The following is a 27,954-nucleotide window of genomic DNA, read 5'->3' as shown; positions in this document are numbered from 1 at the left end:
TGCTTCTCTCCATCACCATCCCCACTGCCCTTGCCCAACTGCCATCATCTCTCCCCTGGATCACTGCAATAGCTTCTAACAAGTCTCAACCAGCCCTGGCCCTTGCCCTCTTGCTCTCCAAGTGCTTCCAGAATGATCTCTGCAAAAGATAAGTCTGACTGTGCTGCCTACATTCTGACCCCCACTTCCACTCAAAACGCAGTTAAAACCCAACCAAAGCCTGGATGGTTTGACCCCTCGAAGGCCTCTAACCTCCCCTTTGTTCTCTGGGTTCCAGTCACACGAGTAGCTTTTTGTTTTTCAAACACATCATGCTCCCTGGGCTTGGACCACTCTTCCTTCCCCTTCGCTTAGTGAACTTTAATCGTCCCAAGATCTCAGGACATTTTGACTCTTCCTGAGGGAAGCCTTCTCTGATCCCTTACCCAAGTCAGATCCCAGTCTATGCTCTCAATGCACAGTGACTCTCTCCTGGTAGCACTTGACATAGCTGAAACGTTACATTTATTTTATGTAATTATTTGGTATCTGTCTTTCCCACTAGGTTGCAGGCTCAATGGGGGCAAAGACCACATCTGCTTTTGTATAACAGTCACTGGCATACAGCCTGTGAGATGCAAGATGCCCCATGAATAGGTACTAAAGGAATTAACTGTGTTTCATGTCTGATTAAAGTCCGAAGTTTATATAATTATAATTTTTCAATTAATTAAGAAAAGGTACATTGCTACAAAGAATGTCAAGATAATAGTTTATACTATCAGAAGCTCCTTTTTGTAGTCCACATCTTTTAAGCAATTTTATTTCACTCTATTAGTATCATCAAATATCATAGATAAAATATATTCCCATCTATACAGCATTTAAGAGAAAATATTTGAGTCCAAGCAGTATGGTAACATCTTTCAAATTTCCATAAAATTTAAAAAATTAAGCTATTTATTAGAACCCTGTGGACTCTGTTTAGGAATAAGGCCAGGGTAACTTGATGGTCCGTGATTGTGGGTCTGGACAAGGAAAACCATTTTTTCGCTCAGAAATTGTCAAGCCATGAACAACAGGAACTGATACTTTTTTTTTCTGGCCACGTCATGCAGCTTGTGGGATCTTAGTTCCCTGACCAGGGATTGAAACCCGGGCCCTCGGCAGTGAAAGTGCTGAGTCCTAACCACTGGACCACGAGGGAATTCCCAGGAACTGATACTTTAAAGCTCACTTCAGAAGACTGTCCTCAGCTCAGCACTGACAACCCACTAAGCCTATCTCCTTCAGGAAGTTTCTTTGCTTCATTTTTTGCAATTTTGATTTGGCTGACCATAATCAGACATTCAATTACTTTGTTTGGCATCTCAATCTTTAGCACACAAAGAACTTTAAAATAGCTCAAGGCAAACACAATGATTTGGTTTTTTCCTAAACAAAAGGCTTTCATCTATGAGTTTTTCTTTGCAGAGAGCTGCTTAATTTTGTTATTTAAAAATAGATTACACTAAGCCTTGGTCTGTTTATAGGGATCTAATTCTGATATAACTTACGTCGTTGGCTAATATTAATCTGGATGTTGGAAAGTTACCCAAATTCAAGTTGCCCCACTATAAGAACTTCCCTTTGCTACATAAAGCAAATTTATCTGCTTCTCTCAGACATAATTTAAAAAATGTTCTATTCTTGGGCTTCCCTGGTGGTGCAGTGGTTAAGAATCCGCCTGCCAATACAGGAAACATGGGTTCGAGCCCTGGTCCGGGAAGATCCCACATGCCGCGGAGCAACTAAGCCTGTGCACCACAATTACTGAGCCTGCGCTCTAGAGCCCGTGAGCCACAGCTTCTGAGGCCCGCGAGCCTAGAGCCCGTGCTCCACAACAAGAGAAGCCACCGCAATGAGAAGCCTGTGCACTTCAATGAAGAGTAGCCCCCGCTCGCCCCAACTAGAGAAAGCCGACGCGCAGCAACGAAGACCCAATGCAGCCAAAAGTAAATAAATAAATAAATTTATTTTTTAAAAAGTTCTATTCTTTATATTAATAATTTAAAGAACCAAATAGCTGCCTACCTAATACATACCAACTGATGATAACTGTACTGAAATTTTTATTCCAAGTCCAAATTTACGTCAGCAAATATAGCAATATTAAAATAAAGTCAACTTCCTATCTTCTTTGGGGGTGGGTAGGCAGTGGACAGAAGTCTCTGAATTCCCATTCCAACTCACACTAGTCCCTTTCACATAAATTGTCACAGTTTCTGCTGTAAAGCCATCTTCAAAAATTTCTTCTCTTAAGAAACTACTATTTTCCTCAAATTTTGAATAAGTTTATTTCCCCTCCCTCCAAAAAATTAGAAAATAAAAAGTTTACATGTGCTAATATAATAACCAGTCTTATGTTTTTAAGTCAAAATCGAATCATTTTTTGGGAGTTCCCTGGCAGTCCAGTGATTAGGACTCTTGCTCTCATTGCCGAGGGCCCAGGTTCAATCCCTGGTCGAGGAACTAAGATCCCACATGCCGAGTGGCAGCCAAAGGGAAAAAAAAAAAATCAATCCATTTTCTTCAGCACTGTTTTGAAATATTTTCATAATCTGCTCAGTTCTTTCAAGATTTGTTCACAAAATTAAAGAGTGAGAGATACTGACCTTCAAATCCTTCTTGCTTGTTTTCTTTTTAACAATTATCTGATGTCAGTAATGGTTTATAAGATATGGGATTTTTTAATATTAAATTTCCTTTTCACTTTTTCTTTTGATTAATGCACAATAAAATAATAACTTAAAAAAAATCTGGCCTGAACATCTTAGAATAATTTTGCTTTAATATCCAGGAGGAAAATTAAAAATTTAATTTGTATGTTTTTACCAAAACTCTCATAACAAATTTAACTCAAGTTTATTACATTATTATTAATAGTAACACTAGTCATGTTATAATAGATAATAACAAGAAGCACTACCAATTATTTAATGTGGTGAGTGGTGCTTTGCATACACTTTCATCTAATGTAAATCTCAAAGCAACCTAGGAGGTAGGGTTTTGGGGATCTTTTTGTCCTCTGTTTTTAATTTCTACTCTACTCAAGAGGAACCTATAGGGGGCAGCGCATGATTAGGCCTAGGTCTCTCCGGCTCTAAAGTCCAGGCTCTTTCCTCTCTCCAAAGATATGCCGATCCTTAGTCTTTCCAACCTTCACAGTTTTTAAAAATCATATTTACAAAATAACTGTTGTATTACTAGTATTTTAAGTTGAATCACCTTTTTATTTTAAAACTTAAATACACTTATATTTAAAAAGAACTCATATGGACTTCCCTAGTGACGCAGTGGTTTAGAATCCGCCTGCCAATGCAGGGGACATGGGTTCGAGCCCTGGTCCGGGAAGATCCCACATGCCACGGAGCAACTAAGCCTGTGCGCTACAACTACTGAGCCTGCGCTCTAGAGCCCGTGCGCCACAACTACTGAGCCCGCATGCCACAACTACTGAAGCTCACACACCTAGAGCCCACGCTCCGCAACAAGAGAAGCCACCACAATGAGAAGCCGGCGCACCGCAATGAAGAGTAGCCCCGCTCGCTGCAACTAGAGAAAGCCCGCAGGCAGCAACGAAGACCCAACGCAGCCATAAATAAATAAATAAATAAATAAATAAATGTATTTAAAAAAACAAGTTTGCTACACAAATTAAAAAAAAAAAAGGAACTCATAGACAAGGAAAAGACTCAGGTACACACACAAACTGGCTTAAAAGCGAGAAGCTCCTGCCCAGGCAGAAAGAGCCCCACTGGAAGCTGGAAGACAGAGACCAGAAATGCCAGAGCAAAGCAGAGAACTGAGCAGGGGCCAGTGATGCTGCTCTCCAGGGTCAGGGAGCCAAGAATGAGCGGAGCAACTGTGGGAGTAGGTGGCTGGGCCAGAAGGAGGTGGAAGACTAGGGGGAAGGATGGGGCTCCAGTCTGGTGAGGAAAAGCACGGCCAGGGAGAGGGTGGGAAGGAATGGAGACTGGGGCTTAAAGGGCATAATGGCTGGGAGCTGAGGCCCAGGGCAGTGCCCTGAGAGGGGAGACACTGAAGGATGGATGGGCCCAAGGCAGGAGAAAGGCCCGATATGGTGACGTGAGAGAACCAGTAGGCCTGGGGCACCTGTCCCTGTCATCCCAGGACACAGTCTGTCCTCTTAACATGGGTCAGTCTGTGTCCAAGAGGAGTCAATGTAACACCTGTGTACCACCAAAATCACTTTGGCTATTTCTTTCTAGGCAAAGTACCCCTCTATGGAAAACACTAGTAAGCCACACTGCCTAAAACCATGAAAGCAGCCCACTGACCATGTTTGCTCCCTCTACAAGTCAGGCATGACAGTCTAGCTTCTACCACACATGCCAGGGTGTTCACACAGAGCCACCACTGCTAAATTAACACCTGAGCTTTTAAGGAACTTGCCTTACAAACACACGGAGCCACCCGGACCAAAAGCACTAATGTGTGCCTGAGTCTTACCTTGTGTAATGAATATCCTGACTCAAATATAATAGGTGGAAGCAAAAGGAGGAAAAACATATTTGGACGAAACATTTCTTCCTCCTGTAAATATAAAATGGATATTTTCAGAGGCATGAAATCTGTGTAATTAAGAAATAAATCCATCAATGAAAAGCCAAAGTAACTGTTCTCTTAGAACCTGGCCCAGTGGAAAAATACAATGCTTAAACCACCACCTGATAATAAAACCAAACAAAAGGAGCGACAAAAACAAACAAAAGGAGAGACAAAAACAAACAAATATACAAAACTCTCAAAACCTGCATTTAAAAATGTAGGACAAATGATTTTAAAAGGTGACCAGCAAAATAAATAGCAGAATGAACCACTTCCAAACATACAGCGGTATGTTTTTTATTCTTTACTAAGGAAAGAAAACTAATTTTAATATAGAAAACATTTCAATTCAAATAGAACGCTTTCAAAAAGAAGTCCACAAATTGGATTCCTCCAGGAAAAAGGTTAACGGTAAGCCCTAAAACAATCCACTTAGAGGAAGAGTAAACCCTACTCATGTTTAAAATAGCCCTGCCTTTTCTCTGCATGTCATAGACAACTATGCCATTTTCCTAAATCTGATGTGATGAAACAGTCCTCACCTGATGCCCTTGCAACCTGGGACATGGCTATAAAGCGAGCCCCTTGTCATGCTTTCAGATTCAAATATTAAGTACCATTATGAAAGGTATTTTTAGAATATGGCCACCTTTGGGGGGAATGGAATAATAATTTCATCTTCTATAGTAATACAGTTCTCTAGTTGTTGGTGGATTGGGGGAAAATACATACTGGTTCTCAAACCCAAAATGACTACAGGTAATACGCAGTCTATTTAATACTGCAAAATCAGGCCCTTTTCATATGAAAACTTCTATGTCACAATCTTGACAGTCTGACTTCTTGTCAAAATCCCTATTCAAAAGAATGATAAATGTATCCTTACAAATGTACGGCTGTTACCATAAAGACTAAAATAACATTCAAAAAAGGCTCAAAATAGAAGCAAATGATGACTTCTGAAAATGCCTTATTAAGTCTTAAAATAACCGCCTGTATCACAAGCTCATGACTCAGACTGGGGCCATGTGAAAAGAAATGGGCCGATCTCTGTGCTTTGTGGGGCAAGCTATTCGCAGGATCTGTGCAGTTGGGCCACTGCAGAGACTCTGGGAGTTTCAGAAACAAAACACCCCCTGGGAAAAAGGAGAACCCACCTGCAGTGGGTTCACAGTGTCCTCTCCTCCCTATTCATGTGACCTGGAACCTCAAAATGCGACCTGATTTGAAAATAGGGTCTTTGCAGATGGAATTAAGGGAAGAATCACAGCTGAGACCACACTGGATTAGGGTGGGCCCTAAACCCAATGACAGTGTCCTTAAAAGAGACAGAAAGGGACACACAGACACAGAGATGAAGGCACATGAGGACAGACTGAAGCAGAGACAGGAGTTAGGCTGCCATCACCAAGGAATGCCTGGGACCACCTGAAGCCGGAAGAGGCAGCGAAGGATTCTCCCCTAGGGCCTGGATTCACTCCCTTGAGGGAGTGTGGCCCTGCCAACACCTTGATTTCAGACTTCTGGCCTCTAGAACTATGAGAGAACAAAGCTCTGCTGTTTTAAGCCACCCAATTTGTGGTAATTCGTTACAGAAGCCACAGGAAATGCACACACCACCTTACAGTGAATAGTGTCACAGAAAGATCCCAGGTTCCTTTGGGCAGTATCTCCCCTGAAGTGATCTGATGTGGTTTTAGGTGGTACTTGAGCAATGTGTGTTGAATACCACTGACCCCACGGATTGAGAAAGTCAGCCCTTTTTGATTCTTTCTCAATCCCAATTAAGTCAGACGCGTCAGTTTGGTGCTACCGTGTTAAGCCTCTCTCCAATATGCTGATCCCCCTTTTTGACAAAGAGGACAGGCTTGTCCTCAGAGGCTTCAGCAAGCAAATGTACCACTTTGTTTTTATCGTATTTATTTATAAAAACAATATTGGTTTCCCACTTAAAACAGTATTATAATGTTTCCTTTAAAATAAATGTATATAGTACACCAACGTTCATAGCAGCATTATTCACGACAGTCAAAAGGTGGAAACAACCCCAGGGCCCATCAACAGATAAATGGATAAACAAAGTGTCGTATATACTGACCATGGAATATTATTCAGCCATAAAAAGGAAACAAGTTATGACACAGGCTACAAAGTGGATGAACCTTAAAAACAGCATGCTAGGGCTTCCCTCGTGGCGCAGTGGTTGAGAGTCCACCTGCCGATGCAGGGGACACGGGTTTGTGCCCCGGTCTGGGAAGATCCCACATGCTGCGGAGCAGCTAGGCCCGTGAGCCATGGCCGCTGAGCCTGCGCGTCCGGAGCCTGTGCTCCACAGCGGGAGAGGCCACACCAGTGAGAGGCCCACGTACCGCAAAAACAAAACAAAACAAAACAGAAAAAACACATCATGCTAAGTACTGATAAAATAAGCCAGATAAAAAAGGACAAATATTATATGATTCCACCCATTTGAGGTACCTAGAATAGGTAAATTCATAAACACAGAAAGTAGAATAGGGGCTACTAAAAAAATAGAAAATACTAAGAAAAATAGAAAGTAGAAAACAAAGTAGGGAGAGAGGAATAGGGAATTGTTTAATGGGTAGAGTTTCCGTCTGGGATGATGAAAAATTCTGGAAATAGATAGTGGTGATGATTAAACAACACTGTAAATGTATTTAATGCCACTGAATTGTACACTTAAAAATGGCTAAAATGCTAAATTTTATGTTACGTATATTTTACCACAATAAAAGCTTTTAAAAAACTGCTATAAAGACTTATATACACAAAAAAGCAAGTTGACTTAAAGAAACATATTAAGCATATGACAATATAGGTAGAAGGCAGGCCCAGCAGGACAGTCTGGAAACAGACCTACATGGAAAGAAAATACCCAGCAACTTCACTGTTTTTCTTACCTCCCCTGTTCACTGCAGCACCCAGTTTCCAAACAGATCCTACTTCCTGCTTTGGCTTCCACAAACACCTGCTCCTCCAGAAAGCCTGCCCAATGGTTTTAGCCTAAAAACCTCACCCGTTTCTGAGGTCAAGCACTGGTTGTCTAGATGGCTCTTCAGGGCACTTAATTACATTCACCACCCAACTGTGGTTCACTCATCTATACTATTCAATATATTATTATTATTTAACTTGAAAACTAACATCTGTTGAAAAATAAATTTAATAATACCGAAGCATATAAAACTAAAAATAAAAGATAACCTTTCCTCCTCCTGCTCGGAGAAGGGATCATACAGCGTTCCCCAGGGCTGCAGCTGCACTCAGTGCCTCGGATCTCTGCTGTGGGGAATGTGGGCCTGGTGTTGAGAGAGCTTCTGCTTCTTTGAGAGAAGCTAGAAGTTCAAATTTTTATGTGAGGACTTCCCTGGTGGCGCAGTGGTTAAGAATCCGCCTACCAATGCAGGGGACACAGGCTTGAGCCCTGGTCCGGGAAGATCCCACACGCCTTGGGGCAACTAAGCCCGTGAGCCACAACTACTGAGCCCGCATTCCATAACTACTGAAGCCTGCGTGCCTACAGCCCGTGCTCCACAACAAGAGAAGCCTGCTCATGACATCGAAGAGTAGCCCCCACTCACTGCAACTAGAGAAAGCCCGCGCGCAGCAACGAAGACCCAATGCAGCCAAAAATAAATACTTTAATTAATTTTTTAAAAAGATTACAAATTAAGCAGTTTAAAATATTAAAAAAAATCCATGTGAAATTTCTAGAATTTTGTATAGATTAATAACATTTAAAATAAAACTGGGGGCACAGTTCTTGAGGTGCTAACCTACTGTGTTCCCCCTTTGCCTGGCAAAGAAATAAAGCCACTCTTTCTTTCTCCTCCATGAAAAACAAAATAAAACAAAACAAAAAACTTAATGATTTTTTAATTGTTTTAAAATCGATTCCAATTTTGATCAATTGATTTTAAATCAAACAAAATGTGTTAGCAGGTGGTATTTACACATCAGGCTCTATCTAGTCTAAGAGTTGAGAAAGAGTGTACAGTCAGTTGCTCCTGCCCTAGAATGAGCCACTGTGAGGGGGGTTAAACTGAACCAGTTGCAGAAGCTACTGGGAGGGGGGTTAAACTGAACCAGTTGAGCTTCATACACAGCATGCTCCAGTGGGGCCTGCCTAGCCCCTTCCCCAGCTGAGGGTAGTTCTAGAAATATTCCAAGCTCAATGTACATTTTGAGAATTCATTTAATAAAATATATCCTGAACATTATTTATACAGCTTCAAATTGTGTTTTACGTCAGACCATGAGGCTTGTTTTGCAAATTTTTTTTTTTAGTTTACTTATTTCTTTATGTTTGGCTGCATTGGGTCTTCGTTGCCGTGTGTGGGCTTTGGGCTTTCTCTAGTTGTGGTGAGCGGGGGCTCCTCTTCGTTGCGGTGTGCGGGCTTCTCATTGTGGTGGGCTTCTCTTGTTGTGGAGCACAGGCTCTAGGTGCACAGGCTTCAGTAATTGTGGCTCGCAGGCCCTAGAGCATAGGCTCAGTAGTTGTGGCGCACGGGCTTAGTTGCTCCACGGCATGTGGGATCTTCCCGGACCAGGGCTCAAACCCGTGTCCCTTGCACTGGCAGGCGGATTCTTAACCACTGCGCCACCAGGGAAGCCCTGTTTTGCAAATTTATACTCTACAGTTCCACAGGTAAATTAATCCTCACACCTAGGAGCTGCGTCAAAGTAGGAAGGGCTCAAATGTGACACATTTTAACCATACAATTCTTTTAATATTTTGAAATGGACCTTATTTCCCTCCACAAAATCAGTTTTGTTACACACTTGTTAAACTCCCTACTCGATATAGATGCTCAAAGTTTAAGCTGAAACTTGAGTTTCAATTAGTCCTTGGACCTCACGCTCTAATGACCATTGTGTGAACGTAAGGGTGGGAACATCCACAAGTGAGGACAGCATGGTGTGGCAGAGAAAATATAGAACACATAGAACCAGAGGGTCTGGACACAAGAGCCAACCCAACCGCTCTCTAGCTCTGTGATGTTAGACATGTCTCAACCCCTCAGAGGTCACTTTCTTCATCTGTAAAAACGGGGATAATACGTGGTCAATCTGCCTCCATGGTTGTCATGAGGATGACAAAAGCTACAGTATATAAAGCGTTCTGTAAGGTCTACAGTGCTGGGCAGATATGTCTTATTGGGCTCAGCTGTCAGAATGGAATTAGGAGCAATAAACATTGTTTAATGTTAAATGCTAATTAGAGCCCTGTATACAGCAAGTTAGTCTAAGATTATAAAAATGCAAGTAAATAACAAAACATGGCATTGAATGCGCCTATGTTAATTTGAAAGTGTGAGATTTATGCTTTTTCAGAAAACTCAGATGTAATGATATCAACCCTAATCTACCAGAATGTTAAAAAATTAATGGGACAATATAAACTTCACTGACCGTCAAGGAATGATAAGAAAGCCACCATAATCAGTGTTACTAAACTTAAGAACCAATAAAAATTGTAAATATGTTAAAAAAAAGAACAATTGGGTAAACCTACCTTCCAATTTGCCAGTTTTTTAAACTCTATAATTTTTATAACTGCTCCCATGAGAATACCTAGAAGAGAAAATGTAAAGTTTAAAAAAATTTAAGATATAAGAAAGATTACTCAGGTTTATTATTCTAAAGAAACTGATTATTATTACGTCTCTAAATGGCATCTATGAATTTCTGTGTTTTACGTCTGAAAACATTAAGAATGGAAATTCGTGGGGAGTTTTATGAATCACGTGAGTTTCTCACTTGCATCTCAGGCAAACATACTATAAAGAAGTCCAGGGCTTCCCTGGTGGTGCAGTGGTTGAGAGTCCGCCTGCCAATGCAGGGCACACGGGTTCGTGCCCTGGTCCGGGAAGATCCCACATGCCGCGGAGTGGCTGGGCCCGTGAGCCATGGCCGCTGAGCCTGCGCGTCCGGAGCCTGTGCTCCGCAACGGGAGAGGCCACAACAGTGAGAGGCCCGCGTACTGCAAAAAAAAAAAAAAAAAAAAAAAAGTCTACAAAAATCTGGGGCTGGGGGTGGGGGTGGGGGGAGAGGTGAAAAAACTTTACAAAACAAGACCTAGGGATAGTTTGCCTGGCATGGAAGATTTAAGCATCTGTCATTCTTGCTATATCCACTCATTTTCGATTGAAATGGCAGAAAGCTAAGTTTGCCCTGTACTACCTATTCCTACCGTTTTCAAAAAGGAATCCAAGATCACTTTCTCAGGCTCAAATGGTAGCTCTATGTAGAGTATTTAGTTAGAGTTAAAGCTCCAATGCTGAAAATAACCTAAAGTGAAAATTCTGTGAAATTCCTGGAACAAAACAGACCATCTTAGTTCAGGCATGTTTCCACAAAGCTGACAGGCTCATTACTCTCTCATAAAGAACCTACCAAAAATAATTCTCGAAGAAGCATCATGGGTACAATTTATGATTGCTCTGTTACTCACTAGATTAATGATTCTTAACCCTGTGGCCTCATCAGAATCATCATGGGAGCTTTTTATGAAATAAAGACACCTGAGCAGAACTTGGGATCTGCAAAATAACGATCTCTGGTAGGGGGTGATACAAAGCAAGGCTGAAGACCACTATCACAGATGCTTAAAGATAGACTTCCCTTTCGGACTTCCCTGGTGGCGCAGTGGTTAAGAATCCGCCTGCCAATGCAGGGGACACGGGTTCGATCCCTGGTCCGGGAAGATCCCATATGCCACGGAGCAACTAAGCCCGTGTGGCATAACTACTGAGCCTGTGCTCTAGAGCCCACAAGCCACAACTACTGAAGCCCACGCGCCTAGAGCCCGTGCTCCGCAACAAGAGAAGCCACTGCAATGACAAGTCCGCTCACCGCAACCAAGAGTAGCCCCGGCTCTCTGCAACAAGAGAAAAGCCCGCATACAGCAATGAAGACCCAATGCAGCCAAAAAAAAGGACTTCCCTTACCCCTAGAGGGGAAGGAGCTTTTTCCCATCAACAACAGAAAGCTGACGAAACACACCTTATTGGGTGGGGTGAGAAGAACATACAAAAACACAGAGGTTTATTAGGAAAAGAAGCTGCACTAACACTAATTGTCATGGGGAAGGAGGGGTTTGAGGTGAAGAGAGGATCAGTTAATTTTAACTTTATAAACCTCTCTACTATTTGTATTTTTATATATTAGTAAAAGACCAACAAAACTTTTTTTTCTTTTTTTTGCGGTACACGGGCGTCTCACTGTTGTGGCCTCTCCCGTTGCGGAGCACAGGCTCCGGACGCGCAGGCTCAGCGGCCATGGCTCACGGGCCTACCCACTCCGCGGCATGTGGGATCTTCCCGGACCGGGGCACGAACCCGTGTGCCCTGCATCGGCAGGCGGACTCTCAACCACTGCACCACCAGGGAAGCCCAACAAAACTGTTTTGATAAAAAGGATATAAGACGAAATAGGTCTGAGCCATAAAGGGAATCAATGATCAATGACATTTTCCGAACAGTAATTGTACATTCACTTCAACGTGGCATGAAAGCACTGATTCTAACCCCTCTCTAGAGTTCCCCAGTTGCTTTCTTTTTCTTATATTTTTAAACTGTGTATATATTTTAAGGAGTTTTCATACAATTTTTTATTAACCAGATAGTTCATGAATACTTTGTAAAATGTTATAAATAAGACAAAAGTCCCTTTTGATGAAATCCCACCCCCACTAGTTCTCTCTCTCCCTGCCCCAAGGTAACCAAGCATCTTGATAAGTCTGGGGACTATTCTACCAGACCCTTCCCTATGCTCTTACATATTTATATTTACCATACAGTACTAGGGGGTGTGTGTATGTAACACATGGCACACATGTGTATTTATATAAAGCTTATGGTACTATAATGCATCTTTTTTTTTCTTGTTTTTGGCTGCCCGGCACGTGGGATCTTAGTTCCCAGACCTGGGATCGAACCTGTGCCCCCTGCAATGGAAGCACACGGGACCGCCAGAGAAGTCCTATAGCAGGTAGTTTCTACTACCTGCTATTTTGCTCAGTGTAATGATCAGGGGTGACTACATATAGATCTGCCTCATTCCTTTTTAACAGCTCTACAGCACAGCATAAAGATGCCACAGATTGAATAGACATTTCTCCAAAGAAGATACACAAATCGCCAATAAGCACAAGAAAAGACGCTCCACATCATTAGTCATTAGGGAAATGGAAATCAAAACCACAATGAGACACCAGTTCATACCCACTAGGACAGCTATAACTATTTTTAAATGGAAAATAAGTGTTGGCAAGGATATAGAGAAACTGGAACCCTTAATACATCAATGGTGGAAAAGTAAAATGGCACAACTGCTGTAGAAACGTTTGGCAATTCCTCAAAAAGTAAAACAGAATTACCATATGACCCAGCAATTCTACAAAGGAGAATAGAAAACCTATGCTCGTACAGAAACTTGTACATGGATGTTCATAATAGCATTATTAGCCCAAAGGTGAAAACAACGCAAATGTCCACCAACTGATGAATGGATCAACAAAATGTGGTATATCCACACAATGGAATGTTATCCGGCAGTAAAAAAGAATGAAGTACTGACACATATTGCAATGTGTGGATGAATCTTGAAAACATGCTAAGTAAAAGAAGCCAGACACAAAAGACATCTTTTATGATCCACTGATACGAAATATTCAGAATTGGCAAATCTATAGATTGCCTTTGTCTCTATAGAGACAGAAATGGTTTCCTGGGGCTGGGGAGGAGAGTTTCAGGGATGATAGCTAAAGGGTATGGGGCTTCTTTTTGGGGTGATGAAATGTTCTAAAATTGTTGTCATGGTTGCACAACTCTGTGAATATACTAAAACCCTGAACTGTACGTTTAAAACGAGTAACTTGCATGGTATGTGAATTATATCACAATAAAATGGTCGCCCCACCCTCACCCCCGAAAGGCCAGATCGTATGGTTCCATTCATATGAAATGTCCAGAACAGACAAATCTAGAGACAGGAGGTAGGTTAGTGGTTGCCAGTGGAAAGGGGAGGGGGAAAATAGGCAGTGACTGCTAATGTGCAGAGAGTATCTTTTTGAGGTGATAAAAATGTTCTGGAATTAAGATAGTGGTGATGGTTGCACAACCCTGTAAATATACTAAAAAGCACTGAATTCTACACTTTAAAATTATAAAGTTTATGTTATATAAATTCTACTTTACTGTTTAAAAAATTTTATTGAAGTATAGTTGATTTTCGCTGTCATGTTAGTTTCAGGTAAACATATATATATATATATTTTTTTTCAGATTATTTTCCCTTACAGATTATAAAATATTGAGTATAGTTCCCTATGCTATATAGTAGGTCCTTGTTGGTTATCTATTTTATATATAGTAGTGTGTAAGTGTTAATCCCAACCTCCTAATTTATCCCTTCCCTCCATTTTAATTTTTTTAAGTCACTATCTTTTTAATGTTCCCCCAATGATGGCTGTCTCCAACTGTTTGCCATTAACGGCTGCAGTGAACATGCTTGTATGTGCCTCTTTGTGTCTGAGTATCTCCCTAGGGCAGATCCAGAGACAGTGAATGGCATGAGCATTTTTATCTCTGAAAACGTTGCCAAACTGTCCTCCAAAGTGGCTGTGCCGATTTACACCCCTTGCACCAAAGCATCCTCACCAACCCTGGAAAATCATCAGACTTTAACACTTCTGCCAGTATGAGGGGCAAGAAATTGTACTTTAAGGTTTCGATTTGCATTTACAGTCAACCTGCACTCAGTAATCATTCCTGATTACTAGGAAGTTGGAACTTTTTTCACGATTTCAGATTTAATTTTTAAAGCTAGTGTTTTTCTGTGCTACTAAACCTCAACTTTCTTTTTCCTTTGTAAATGTACACCAAAAACGTTAATACTATGATCAATGCTTTTGTAATTAATACACATGAAGCAATTACATTTGAGAATCAGTGATTATTCTATTGCCTAAGCTTGTTTCTATATTATTATCAATGAGGCATTGGAAAGCTTTGTAAAATACAATATGATATTATTACTACTATTACTATTATTACTATTACATGAGTAATCCTTTTGAAATGTCCTAGGACTGAAATATGGTACAACATTAAATTGGCAAACTCCTCCTTTACCTTTTGAGATTGAAGTTAAAAGTTAGGTCAAATCAACCTAGTGTCCAGGATAAATTAATTTATACCATACAACCAGACACCCTGGAAATAATACCCTAGATACAATTTTGTATATTCCTATCAGTTAAAAGAATATGAGCATGCACCTTCAAGTTACAAATTTTTATTTTATTATTATAAAAAAAGTGCTGCTATATTAATGTATTTTAAAATAACACAGGGAATTGGCTGTCCAGTGGTTAGGATTCCACACTTTCACTGCCGAGGGCCCAGGTTCAATCCCTGGTCAGGGAACTAAGATCCCACAAGCTGTGCGACACAGCCAAAAATTAATAAAATAAATAACACAAAAAACAGAGATTGTAAGGGAGATTCAAATTAAATAGAAACGTAAGTTCTAATATTTCCTTTTGCCTCCTATGGACCTTCATACACACACCTCATTATGGATGCCACTGGATTAAGTCAAAGGATCAGGAGTAATTCATAATTATTTGTTGAGATCCTTCTCCCAGGGTCTGTCAGGTTAAATTATTCTTACTCCTCAAGAGAATGCTCCAGGCAGGAAGGCTCAAGAGAGCCTCTTCTGACAGCTCAGGGCCAGCAAGTGACAGTGGACTGCTGGCTCCTGGGTGCCTTCTACCACCTCTGGACGATGAGACACAGGGAGACTGCACTACTGCTACGAACTGCTAACACCCTTCCCACTCCCAGGGTGCACTGCTGGTCTACCATTATCGCTGTAAAATACAAGTATTCCTGAATATGAACAGTACAGGAAAGTGCCTAAAATGTATTAAGTATAATAATCAGGTTACAAAACAATATGTAGAACATGATTCTAGTTCCCTTAAAAATATATGTATATATGTATATGCACACACATTTATTAATTTGCATTGTGTTAAAAAGAAACACACACACACACTGTGGTGCTAGGCACTGCGCTACTGTATACAATATACTTTATTTAAGCTCATTCTCACGATTACCCTACAAGGTAATAAACCATAATAATATAAATGATAATAATATTAATAGCAGCAGCTAACAGTTATTGATTACTTAGCAGGGAGGCATTATACTAAGTGATTTCTATGCATTGCCCAGTTTAATATCTGCAGTCCTATGAAGTGAAGGCTTTGTCACCTGCATTTTACAGGTGAGGAAACCGAGGCTAAGGACAAGCATCACTGAGCTAGTAAATAGCAGATCCAGAATTGTTTTAAAAATGAATTACTTTATTTTTTACTTGATTATGTAACAGATGCCTATGGTACAAAATGTGAAAGGTATAAGAGAGTATGCAGTGAAAACTTAAGTCTCTGTTCCATTCTTGTTTTTTTCTCCTTCCCGTAGACCACAAACGTTACCAGTTTCTTGGTTATACTGTACATTTCTGCTGAGAGTGTCTGTACGTTTAAAATTATATACATGCATATGCATGTACATATAAAATAAATTTTAAAACAAATGGTAATACAGTATTTACACTATTCTGAATTTTTTTTAACTCACCACTACCTCTTAGAAACTATTCCATATCAACACATAAAGAGCTTCCTCACACTTTTTGTTTTGTTAGTGGCTGCAGTGTATTCCACTGTGCCATCTAACATGTCCCCTTGTAATGAGCGCTCAGGTGTTCTCCAGGCTTCTGCTATCACTGCCATTGCCATCTGAGTAAAAACATCATTCCACATGTGTGAGCGTATCCACAGACAAAACTCCTGAAAGAGGGGCTGCTGGGTCAAGGGTACAGGCATTTTTAATTTTGTAAAGAGCTCATCAGCTGCCTTCTGTGGTAGATGCTGTGAGGCTCGCCCACTCCCCTTCACTGGGCCCATCTGTGGGAGCTGCTGTGCGTTTTGGCTGCTAAGTGCTCACGGCTGTCCCCTTCTCCAGAAAACTGCCCTTAGCCGCCGAGAGGCACCTCATCATGGAAGCTGTGCCCGCCCCACACCAGCTCATAGTCAATGACTAACTGATGGGGGTCCACAAGTCCCACCCCCTTGGTTTAAGGAGAGACAGACTCTGCTGGGCGTTCTTGCCCCAGAGCCCTCCTGCTGAGGCTAGGCCAGGCCTACCTTGAGATCATACCCACCGTTTGGCTTTCTCCTTCCCTGGTCTTGTTGACTCCCTCCCTTACAGATTTGCTCTTGAAGAGCACCCCTCAATACATTACCTATCCCCAAACCCCTGTCTCAGATTCTGCTTTTAGGGAGCCAACCTAAGACCACTGGTTCCAGGAGTGGAGCGGTCAAAGGAAGCAAACTCGAGGATGGGGTTCTGGAGTTGGACCACTCAGCAGCTTCCGGGCAAAGAGGATCCCAACACTGCAGGTAAAATACTACTAGTCCCTCACCGGGGGTAGCAGTGCCATTGCTAAGACCTTCACTTGTGGCAGACTGGATCGGGACACTGGTGGAGGAGGCAAGGGCTCATGCAGTATCTCTGGTGTTAAAGAGGTTATGACGGAAATAATAACTGTAAGAAAAGTGGAATTGTGGTTGTTGCTGAGTGCCACCGATGCTCTGAAAAAAAGAAAACAAAAGGCCCGAACAATCACCAACTTTAAGCAAACGGTGAGAGTCAGAGGGCCTCCTTGGCAGCATTGAAACAGACCCTCATCTCCTGCAGCTGGAGTGCCTCTAGAGCTGAAGACTGGGCACAGGTCTTTACCGCAAGAGTGGCAGATCTTCAGAGAAGGCTGAACTCAAGATGATAAATCTCCTATGCCTTCTCCTAGCAGGTCCCTGATAAGGAAGAAGTGGGGCTCAGACATGGGATAGGGGTGCCTAGCGAGTTGCACATGAGCACCTTTAACCCTCAGGTTCCCGTGGACCTTCCAGGCCTGCAGAAGTGGCCCCTACCACACCATTGGAATACAGAGCTCCCAGGTTATTTCAAGATTACACAGATGCCCCAAATGAGGCAAGTGCCTTAGGTTAACTACTGCTTCCTGCATAATATAGTCCCCAAGGACACAGACCATATGGATGTTCCACAGGACAATACACTCCCAAGGGAAAAACACGACAAAGCTCCTGGCATGCTGTTGGGCCGTGGTAGAGACAGAGCATCTGAGCATGGGACGTCAAGTGCCCAGGTGGCCAGAATCATCTTTCATAAGTTGGGTTGCCATACCTGCTGTCAGGCTAGGTGGGCCCAGGAGCAATCCATTTTAAGATGGAAGTGTTACATTAGCGATCAGACTTGTGCCGATCTAAAAGGCACAAGTATGCTTTACTTGTGGCCCAGACCTCTATGTCATCTTTAGCTGTTACAGCAACATCTCTCTCAGCTCAGCTCCTACATACGGCCTCATGGGGAGCTCTTTAAGACCAGCTGACAGAGGAGAAAAAAAAAAACCCACGCGTGGTTCATGAAACACTCGGCCAGCCTCCGATGTTGGCCACTTCAGCGTCTGTGCAATGGGCTCATGAGCACAGTAGCCATGATGGCAGACGTGGAAGCTGTGCAGGGCCCCTACGGCATGAACTCCCTCTCACCAAGGCTGCTCTGTAGCCATTGCCACTGCTGAATGTATGACTGGAGAGCCACAGAGATCAACACGCATCACCTGGTGTGGTACCATCCCTTGAGAAGACCAGCCAACTGCATGATAGCACCTCGATTACATCAGACCCCTTCCATCCTGGAAAGGGCAGCAACTCATTCTGACTGAGGCTGACACATATGCTAGCACCACCGTCCCAGGGTCCATAAGTGTCTGAGCCACCAAAGTGGGATACTGCATAACAATATGTCAACAACATGTCAAACCAAGAGACTCACTTTTTGGCAAAGGAGGTGCAGAAGTGGGCATGAGACATGGACACCACACGGTCCTATCCAGAAGCTGCCAGCCAGCCAGAGTGGTAAATGGCCTCTTAAAAAAGAGCTGAGGGGCTTCCCCGGTGGCGCAGTGGTTAAGAATCCGCCTGCCAATTCAGGGGACACAGGTTTGAGCCCTGGTCCGGGAAGATCCCACATGCCGCAGAGCAACTGAGCCTGCGCACCCTAGAGACCGTGCTCTGCAATAAGAGAAGCCACCGCAATGAGAAGCCTGCGCACCGCAACGAAGAGCAGCCCCCGCTCGCCACAACTAAAGAAAGCCCGCGCGCGGCAACGAAGACCCAACGCAGCCAAAAATAAATAAATAATAAAAATTTAAAAAAAATGGAGCCGAGGCACCAGCTTGGAGGCGACATATTGTAAGGAATGGCATACTCCTCCAGGGTGCGGTATACTCCTGAAACCAGTGGCCATTATAGGGTGGTACATCCCCAACAGGCAAGCATGGGTACAGCACACAATGGGTACACCACTCACCACCACTCTCAGCGACTCACTTAAGAGTGGGGATTCCTGCTTGGAGGATTTCTGCTTCCTTAGCCTGAAACTTTAGGCTCGGTGGGTTGAAAGAACCTGGCTCCCAGAAGGGGACATTTCCACCAGAGTTCACATAGTAAGAGTTACAATGGCTGCTGCCTGGTCACTTTGGGCTTTTTGTGCCAACAGACCAGCAGGCCTAGAAACAGGCTACCAAGGCTACCACGTTGGCAGGGGTGACTAACCCTGATTACCATGAGGAGACAGCCCTGCTACTACAGGATAGGGCAGAAAGGAATATAATTACTTATGTAATATGTTTTTAACCACAAATGATTTTTTGAAAATACTTTAAAATATTGTTAGCACATTTTGTTAGCTATAATCATAGAATCACTTACGCTATAAGGTGATTTTGAAATTCCAGTCCTTGATGCTGCTACCTATACTAAAATAGATACTCCAAAGATAGTATTCTGAAAGACAGAAGACCTGCCAGGAAGATGAGAATCAGGACCCCAGAGCTGTCTCTCTGCTTTCTAGGGAAATGCTGTTTATATATTTTGTTTTTAAGGTAGCTTACTTTTTCAGTGGAATGTTGTTCCTTTCTGTTCTGTTGAGAACATTTATGTGGCGAAAGAGGAAATTTATAGAAATCAGCCCAGATGTAGCAAGTTTCCAAATGTAATCCTTTAACAACCTTTCTTCCTTTAAAGTTCAGACTACCTCACTATTCTGACATATCTAAAAGATTTAAGTATAAAATACAACTTTAAGATGAAAAAATGCTGAGCCAAGAGCGGATGACCATAAAACTAAGGAGAATCAGAGCAAGACTCCAGGCAAAAGCATATGCACTATTACAGAGCACACGTTTAGCTAACGGCAGCTAACGAGCAACAAGATGTTCCAAGAATAAATTGTCACCTCTCAGCCATGTTTCCAGAAACACAGAGGCTAAAAGTCTGCGGTAGCACTCTTCCTTGGAATGCGACAGCCCAGAAAATCCTTAGAGTCTAATGTGATCATTTTGTCAATGTGACAACCAATTTTGGCCTCTACCTCTGAGACAGCTACTCTAATGCCAACAAATGAATGCCCGTTTCTTCTCTAACAAAAATCAAAGTACCTGAGACTCAGGGAGAGTTCCCCATGGGACAGCTCAAGCTGCATCACAACTGGACTCTCACAGTCTAAAAAGTCAGGAAAGCTGTTAGAGTTATAGTCAGGATTCTTGCTTTAAGTTTTCTCTAAAAAAACCGTTTTTAGAACTTAAGTACAATTAGAATATAATCATTATATATATACTTTTTCCCAGAATTACCTTCAGTCAACAACTCAGGAACTGAGTGATTTTTTTTTCGTCTTCCACTCAAAACCCCCATTGACAAAAAGAGCCCTACTCTTAAAAAAAAAAAAAAATTTCAATCCTTTAGTCAAAACAAGGAGTTAATATAACCAAAAGCACAAACATAGTTAAGCAGGTTATGACAGGAAGCACATTTGTGTATTCCTATTTATTCAATGATTCAATCAAATCCAGTTATAAGTTAAAATACGGTTTTTCTAACTATCAGCAGTATTCAGGCTAAACCCTAGCATTTTGTAGTCAAATTCCATTCTTAACCCCATGCAGGCCTTTCCTCACTCTACGATAAAGTATGACTATGAAAAAAAAATTTATTACTATTTTTGCTATATACAACAGAGGACAGTAGGCAGTACAACTATTTCATTTTCACTCCTTACCAATTTCAGCCCAAAATATATGAACAGTGAATCAGCACTATATGGCCAATAAAAATAAATATGTGAACTTTACTAATACATGGAAAGAACAGTAAAAAGTGAAGAACACAAAAAATGATTGAAGCTCAAACCAAGTCAAGTCATCTGATGGGCATGTGTGCGTCTACACATGGTTTGGAAGAGAAGGAAGCATGATAAAAAGAGCTGGTTGTCAATGAAAAGGACTTTTCTTCTTTATAGCTAAGTGTGAAAAAATATATATATACATTTTTAAAAGGCCCGAACCACAGAATTCCCTAAGTATAGAAAGTATCTGAAAGCTTTGAACAAGGGCCAAGGAAATAGCTTTAGAACTTCATGTTGATACTATGCTTTTATAAAGAATGAAAAAAGTCTCAATTCATTTGAAAATACAATAAAATAGAAGAGCGGAAATGTGCTTTTTGAGTACAGATAGTCCTCTTCTATATCTACGATTTCTTAGGAACTCTGAATGCTTAACACAAAAGGCCAACAGTATCTCTAAATGACTGTGGACTAAAAAGTAACTTCTGGTTAGAAAAAGTAGGCTAGGAAAACTTACCCTTGAAAGAATGAAAACTCCATTTTCTCTGGCAGCTTCATCTAGATTCTTTTTGGCACAAAAGTTGGAAATTCTTGAAACGGTGGATATCTCAATATTTTGTTACACTTTGCTCCAGTAGGAGAAAAAAGTTTTCCTTCCATTTACATAGCTTTATGAAATACAGAACTACTTTGACAGCTTTGTCAGCATTTCTAAATTTTAACCAAATGTCCTCTAATATAACAAAAAGTCCTTTCTGGACCCCAGTACTCTCCCTAGAAGTGCTCTTAGTATTCCAATCACCTGAGTTAGCAAATAAGTACTGAAAGCAAGACTGACTTTCCATCACCCACTCCCAAGCCCTAGCTGTATAGGCTACAGTTATTTGCGCAACATCAGCAAAGAAAGAAACCTTGTGGACGGACAGCCTTTGCTGACCCCCAGCACTGCTCCACTACATGTCCAGTTCTGGGGTGGCCATTTGGTCAGACTTCATCCTACAACTTCTGGTGGAAGCAGGGGGAAGAGGAGGCCACCTTTCCCAGCGTGACTGCTACTGTAAGGACAGTAAGCCTGAAGCTGTCAAGTCTTACCATGTGGAGAGAGCCCGCCTGAGAGTGAAGCCAAAACAAAGGGAAGCACTGTTGAGAATGGAGAAAAACGGAGCCCGGGAGACTTGATCCAGCGAAGTCTGAAGCTGGCACTGCCTGTAGGGTTTTTGGTGCCATGAGCCAATGGGTGTGCAACTCCACCCACACCAATATCTGTTTTCTTTGAATCATTTTGAATTGATTTTGTCCATTGAATGGAAAGAGTCCTATATCAGTTAAGATGTTTTCCTCTGCAAGTAAAAGAACACCTGACTAAAAATGGCTTAAACAATGGATGTTTATTATCTCATGTAACAGGCAGCTCTGAGATAGGTAGTTTCGGGGCTATCAATTCTACAAAACAACAGTGCAGTCAAGAATCTGGGCTTCCCATCTGTCCCCTTGGCAAGCCTCAGCATTCCGGCTTCGTCTTTGAGCCACAGTGATTGCAAGATGGCTACCAGTGCTCCTGGCATCACATCCTCATACAACAGCATCAAAGGAAGGGGAAATTTCTCTTTTTATCAGAGAGGAAAAATGTTTCCAAAACTCATCACCCCAGCACACTTCCCCTCGGTCTCACTGGCCAGACCTGGGTTTCACACTGCCTGCTGCCTCCACCCCTTTGAAACAATTACCACGATGGAGAAAACCAATCTTGACCTGGAGGAGGGGCCCACCTTCCTTGACCACACTGTGGAAAGACACGGGGTCAAAGCGAGGGTTCTGTTTTCATGGAGGGGGAGTGGTCCTTAGGTAGGCACACAACAATGTCGCTGTAGTCCTTGTACAAGCACTGGTGTTCAGTGACCCGCAGTTACTGAAACATTCAAGAGACGGTGAAGAACCTGACATTCCAAACCAAATTACAAGAACCACCACTTAAATTTCCATGTGCACAATACCTAAATACATACCAACTATAGGTCTTATTCTTAAGAAACTATGTAAACTGACCACAAAACTGTAACTTCCTTGCAGTGGCTTTTTAAGTCTTTACTGAATGCCCCAGAATAATAGGTATTAGCTATATAGGTTATTTTCGAGGTGCCTAATATCAGGAAAAGAATGCTAACAAATGATCCTCCTCTTCTTAGAGCTCTAAGGCTCTTGTTAACTAAGTTTGTTAGAATCTGCCAGGATGTGTAGCTGAAGAGACTGCTCAATAGAGAGCAGGAACTCTGAGTAAAACTGATTTCTAACTCTTTACTGAAGATCAAAATTATCCAGTGGTACATCTTCCTTAAAATATGGCATCACCTGGGGGTTACGGGACTGAAATGAGATGGCAATGTGAAAGCTCATAGGCCAGAACCTGGCACTTAGTAGTACTGTGAAGTCCAGGGAAAATATAGGAGGGGCTGAAACAGAGTAGTAGGAATGCTGGTACTGGTAGGGGAAGGAGAATGAACAGAGTCTGATCATTCATTTCTAAAGCTAACCTAAGCTGCTGCTATATTGCAAAAAATACTAAATACTATACTAAACCAGATCTAAGGCAAAGAAAAGTAACTTATAAAGCACCAGTGGTGATAAGGAAAATTAAATATCATCAGTAGGCAAGTGGAAACTAGTAAAAGTAACTACAATATAATAGGCTGATGAAAGCTTGGCTGGCCTTAGTGAAACCCTATTTACTATCCTTTAAGCTTCCCCACCCACATCTTCATTTTAATACTTACTGAAAAGTAAGGTCCCTGCTTCATTAACCACTTCAATGGACTTACATGTGAGGTCAACTGTGATTACAGTGATTCATACATTCTAAATAGAGGCTAATTATCTTAACAGTTAATTGCCACAGGAAACAAAAGAGGGAAATATAAGTGAGGTAGAATGGAATGCTCTCTGAAGACCTTAGATCTGACTGACATTAAAGTGAGCCATTCCTCCATCCTAAACCTTAAAGTGAGAGCCTCTTCCAGCTGTAAAATTCAGTGATTCTATGAATTAACTATCAATTATTCGCCTTAGTCGAGTGACAGCACAGCCTAGTAGTAGACCTTAGAATAAACAGTGTGAATGTTCATTTCCAAAGCTAACCCAAACCATCGCTATATTGGGAAAGAATTTCTAAATATACTAAACCAGATCTACAAGGCAAAGAAAACTTATAAAGTATATATAATTTTATATATAAAATTAACTTAAAAAGCAGTGGTGATAAGAAAAAAATAAATATCATTGGTAGGCAACTTGAAACTAGAAATAAAGTAACTACAATATAATAAGCGGATAAAAGCCTTAGATGTGCCCTGAGGGTGGTTCTAGAAGTAGAAAGGGCTGTCAAGTTGGACAGAGGGGCTTCTATGTGACCTTTAGGAGGTCATCACCCCTGAGCCCCCAGTGTCCTCATCTGTAAAATGGGATCATAACACCCTCATGGCAGCTTGCAGTGACAATGAAATGAGCTCAGTATACACCACATCTCTTGTGGTTTCTAGCACTTTGGAGGCACTCAAAAAGTGGTATAGTTAGTGCTTTTATGATAAGATCACCAATAAGCACTTACCTAAAGAGACAACAGCAACGCTCTCTGGCAGGAAATGTAATCTGTATCGGATCAGTAGATGCACCAATATGATGCAGATAGCTGTGGGAAAAAATAAGACTTTTTTTTAAAATTATTTTTTTAACATCTTTATTGGAGTATAATTGCTTAACAATGGTGTGTTAGTTTCTGCTTTATAACAAAGTGAATCAGCTATAGTATACATATATTCCCATATCTCCTCCCTCTTGCGTCTCCCTCCCACCCTCCCTAACCCACCCCTCTAGGTGGTCACAAAGCACTGAGCTGATCTCCCTATGCTATGCAGCTGCTTCCCACTAGCTATTTTACATTTGGTAGTGTATATATGTCCATGCCACTCTCATTTTGCCCCAGCTTACCCTTCCCCCTCCCCACGTCCTCAAGTCCATTCTCTACGTCTTCGTCTTTATTCCTGTCCTGCCCCTAGAAAACAGCCCAACTTTGAATGATAAACACCAAGTCCAAGGCAGGGGTTATTTCTAGGAGGCCGCCAGGGAAATGGACAACTGACAATGACACAGTAAACTTCAGCTGTATTTTCAATTTCTTATTTCTTAACCAGGAGGTAGCTGCATGGTGTTCACTACATTTTCTCCGTATTTCTTTACATGCCTGAACCAGTTTGTTTTCCAGTTGTTGAAAGAGCAACAGACATCTACCGCTATTCTAAGCTGTAAACCTTATACAACCACTTAAAATTATTCAAATTTCCCTGATTCTGAGAAATGATCCTCAATGGTGAGGAGGAAGTTAATGAAATCAACCACTTTTATGCAACTAGAGCTGCAACAGAATATATGTTGACACAAAGTATCTTGCCACCACATGATTGTTCTCTTTTAACGCAGAAGGAAGTAAGGGTGTTTTAAAAAACAGAACAAAGTTAATATTAGTTTGGTGATAAGAGCATCAGAGACCTGAAGATGGGGTGTTTGCTCCCCAGATGGGTACTGGGGCTCCCACTGGTTGAGGGCTTCCCATGAGCCAGGCACTGTACCGAGCACTTCCCAAACGCTGTCTCATTTGACCCTCAACACCCCTCTCTGAATGAGCTGTTATCACCACTACCTCCTTTGATTCAAGATAAAAGCGGAGGCTTAGAGACGTCCCACTGCTGGTAGACGCCACAGGGTTGAGCTTAATTCTAACCCTGTGCCCTTAATCCTGGGCACCCACCACCTCCCTCCCTGTGGCCTTCATTCCTCAACCAGCAAAATAAGAATAATGTCTGACTTTCCTCACAGGGGTGTTGTCATGAAAGAAAAGAAACAGAAAGATGTAAAACTATTTGAAAGGAATACATATTTCTGAACAACAACAAAAAAAAGCACACTTTTGCATAAATAACTCCTAAATGTAATTTCAAGACCCAAATGTTAGTGTGCATGTCTTTTTCTCTTACTAGGCACCTAGGTGGTATGCCATCTCATCAAAGTATTACCTTGATAGTACTAAAAATAAATGTGTTGCCTTTTTTTTTTTTGTAAAAGGAAATGTTTAAACAATCTGCATGGCTGTGAACTGGCCACCCTCAGAGCCCACACTGACAAATTAGATTATCTTTAGTCCCACCAAGAAGCACCAGGTGGCCAGAGAAAGGAAACAGCTGGAAATACAGAAATTTTGTCCTCCTTTTATTCTGTGCTCTAAACTATCAATCTGTGATGTTATTTTATTATAAATATTTAGCCTAGTTAGAAAAATCCTACATTAAGTACTAACAGCAAGAAAAAAGTTCCAATGCATTAGTACATGTAACCAATGAGACCGCCTATTGCCTAAAAAGGCAGGCAGGTAAGCACATAAGTAGACAGAAAATTGATCTAAGGAGTGGAATCAGTTTCTGCTCTTTCTTTGCACCAAGCTGGATGAAAAAAGTTTACAGTTTCTTCTCATAAATCACACAACTATTTGCAGCTTTAAGAGCAAAAGAGAAAGCTCTATCAATGGAGAGAGCTACATATAAGAATGATCAATGCCAGGGAATGGTCTTCAGCTATAAAAAGAAGGAGATCTGCAAAGACAACCCATAGAATCGGAGAAAATATTTTTAAGTCATATGTCTGATAAAGGTCTAGTGTCCAGAGTATATAAAGAACTCTGACAACTCAACAACAAAAAGACAACACAATTTTAAAATGGGCAAAAGACTGAAACTGACATTTCTCTAAAGAGATGCAAATGGCCAATAAACACATGAAAAGATGCTCATCAGCATTAATCATTAGAAAAATGCAAATCAAAACCACAATGAGGACATCCCTGGTGGCGCAGTGGTTGAGAGTACGCCTGCCATGCAGGTGATGAGGGTTCGTGCCCGGGTCCGGGAGGATCCCACACGCCGCGGAGCGGCTGGGCCTGTGAGCCATGGCCGCTGAGCCTGCGTGTCCGGAGCCTGTGCTCCGCAATGGGAGAGGTCACAGTAGTGAGAGGACCGCTACCGCAAAAAAACAAAAAACAAAAACCAAAAAACAAAAAACCACAATGAGAAACAAAAAAAAACAACACAATGAGATAAAACTTCACACCCTAGGCTATAATTAACATAACAAGTGTTGACAAGGATGGAGAGAAACTGGAAATCTTGTGCATTGCTGGTGGGAATGTAAAATGGTGCAGCCTCTGTGGAAAAGTTTGGCAGTTCCTGAGAAAGTTACACATAGAGTAACCACTTAACCCAGCAATTCCACTTCTAAGTATGTACCCAAGAGAAATAAAAACATATGCCCACATAAAAACCCGTACAAAGGGGCTTCCCTGGTGGCACAGTGGTTGAGAGTCCGCCTGCTGATGCAGGGGACACGGGTTCGTGCCCCGGTCCGGGAAGATCCCACATGCCGCGGAGCGGCTGGGCCCATAAGCCATGGCCGCTGGGCCTGCGCATCCGGAGCCTGTGCTCCGCAATGGGAGAGGCCATAACAGTGAGAGGCCCGCATACCACAAAAGAAAAAAAAAAAAAAAGTACAAAAATGTTCATAGCAGCACTATTCACAATAGCCAAAAGGTGGAAACAACCCAAATGCCCATCAAGTGATGAATGGATAAACATAATGTGGAATACTATTCAGCCATAAAAAAGGAAGGGAATTCTGACACATGCCACAACATGGATGAAGCTTGAAAACATATGCCAAGTGAAAGAAGCCAGACATAAAAGGTCACATATTGTATGGTTCCAATTGTATGAGATATTCTGAGTAGGCAAATTCCTAGAGACAGCAGAACAGTGTCTACCAGAGACTGAGGGGACGGAATGGGGAGGGACTGCTTTTAATAGGAACTGGGTTTCCTTTTGGGGTGATGAAAATGTTCTAGAACTAGATAATGGTGATGGTTGCCCAGTACTGTGAATGTACTAAATGCCACTAAATTGTGCACTTTGAAATGGTAAATTTTATGTTATGTTTATTTTACCACATACACATCCTTTTTCTT

At 41.7% G+C, this 27,954-nt stretch overlaps 1 protein-coding gene across 7 annotated transcripts in view; it reads right to left on the bottom strand.

Moving 5' to 3' along the window:
• Window positions 1-27,954, bottom strand: part of SLC9A8 (solute carrier family 9 member A8) — a 71,301-nt gene that overhangs the window by 38,302 nt on the left and 5,045 nt on the right. For 5 of the 7 annotated variants that reach the window (XM_067708416.1, XM_067708421.1, XM_067708420.1 and 2 more), the window contains exons 3-5: window positions 24,499-24,579; window positions 10,127-10,185; window positions 4,492-4,575 (exon numbers count right to left, since the gene is read on the bottom strand). In XM_067708416.1, the coding sequence (XP_067564517.1) occupies window positions 4,492-4,575; window positions 10,127-10,185; window positions 24,499-24,579 (224 nt within the window). The remainder of the gene's footprint in view (window positions 1-4,491; window positions 4,576-10,126; window positions 10,186-24,498; window positions 24,580-27,954) is intronic. The other 2 variants (XM_067708418.1, XM_067708419.1) reach the window with 1 other exon arrangement.

The sequence above is a fragment of the Pseudorca crassidens genome, chromosome 15 (assembly GCF_039906515.1).
Source record: "Pseudorca crassidens isolate mPseCra1 chromosome 15, mPseCra1.hap1, whole genome shotgun sequence".
NCBI classification, from domain to species: domain Eukaryota; kingdom Metazoa; phylum Chordata; class Mammalia; order Artiodactyla; family Delphinidae; genus Pseudorca; species Pseudorca crassidens.
This window is presented reverse-complemented; position numbering and strand designations above follow the sequence as displayed.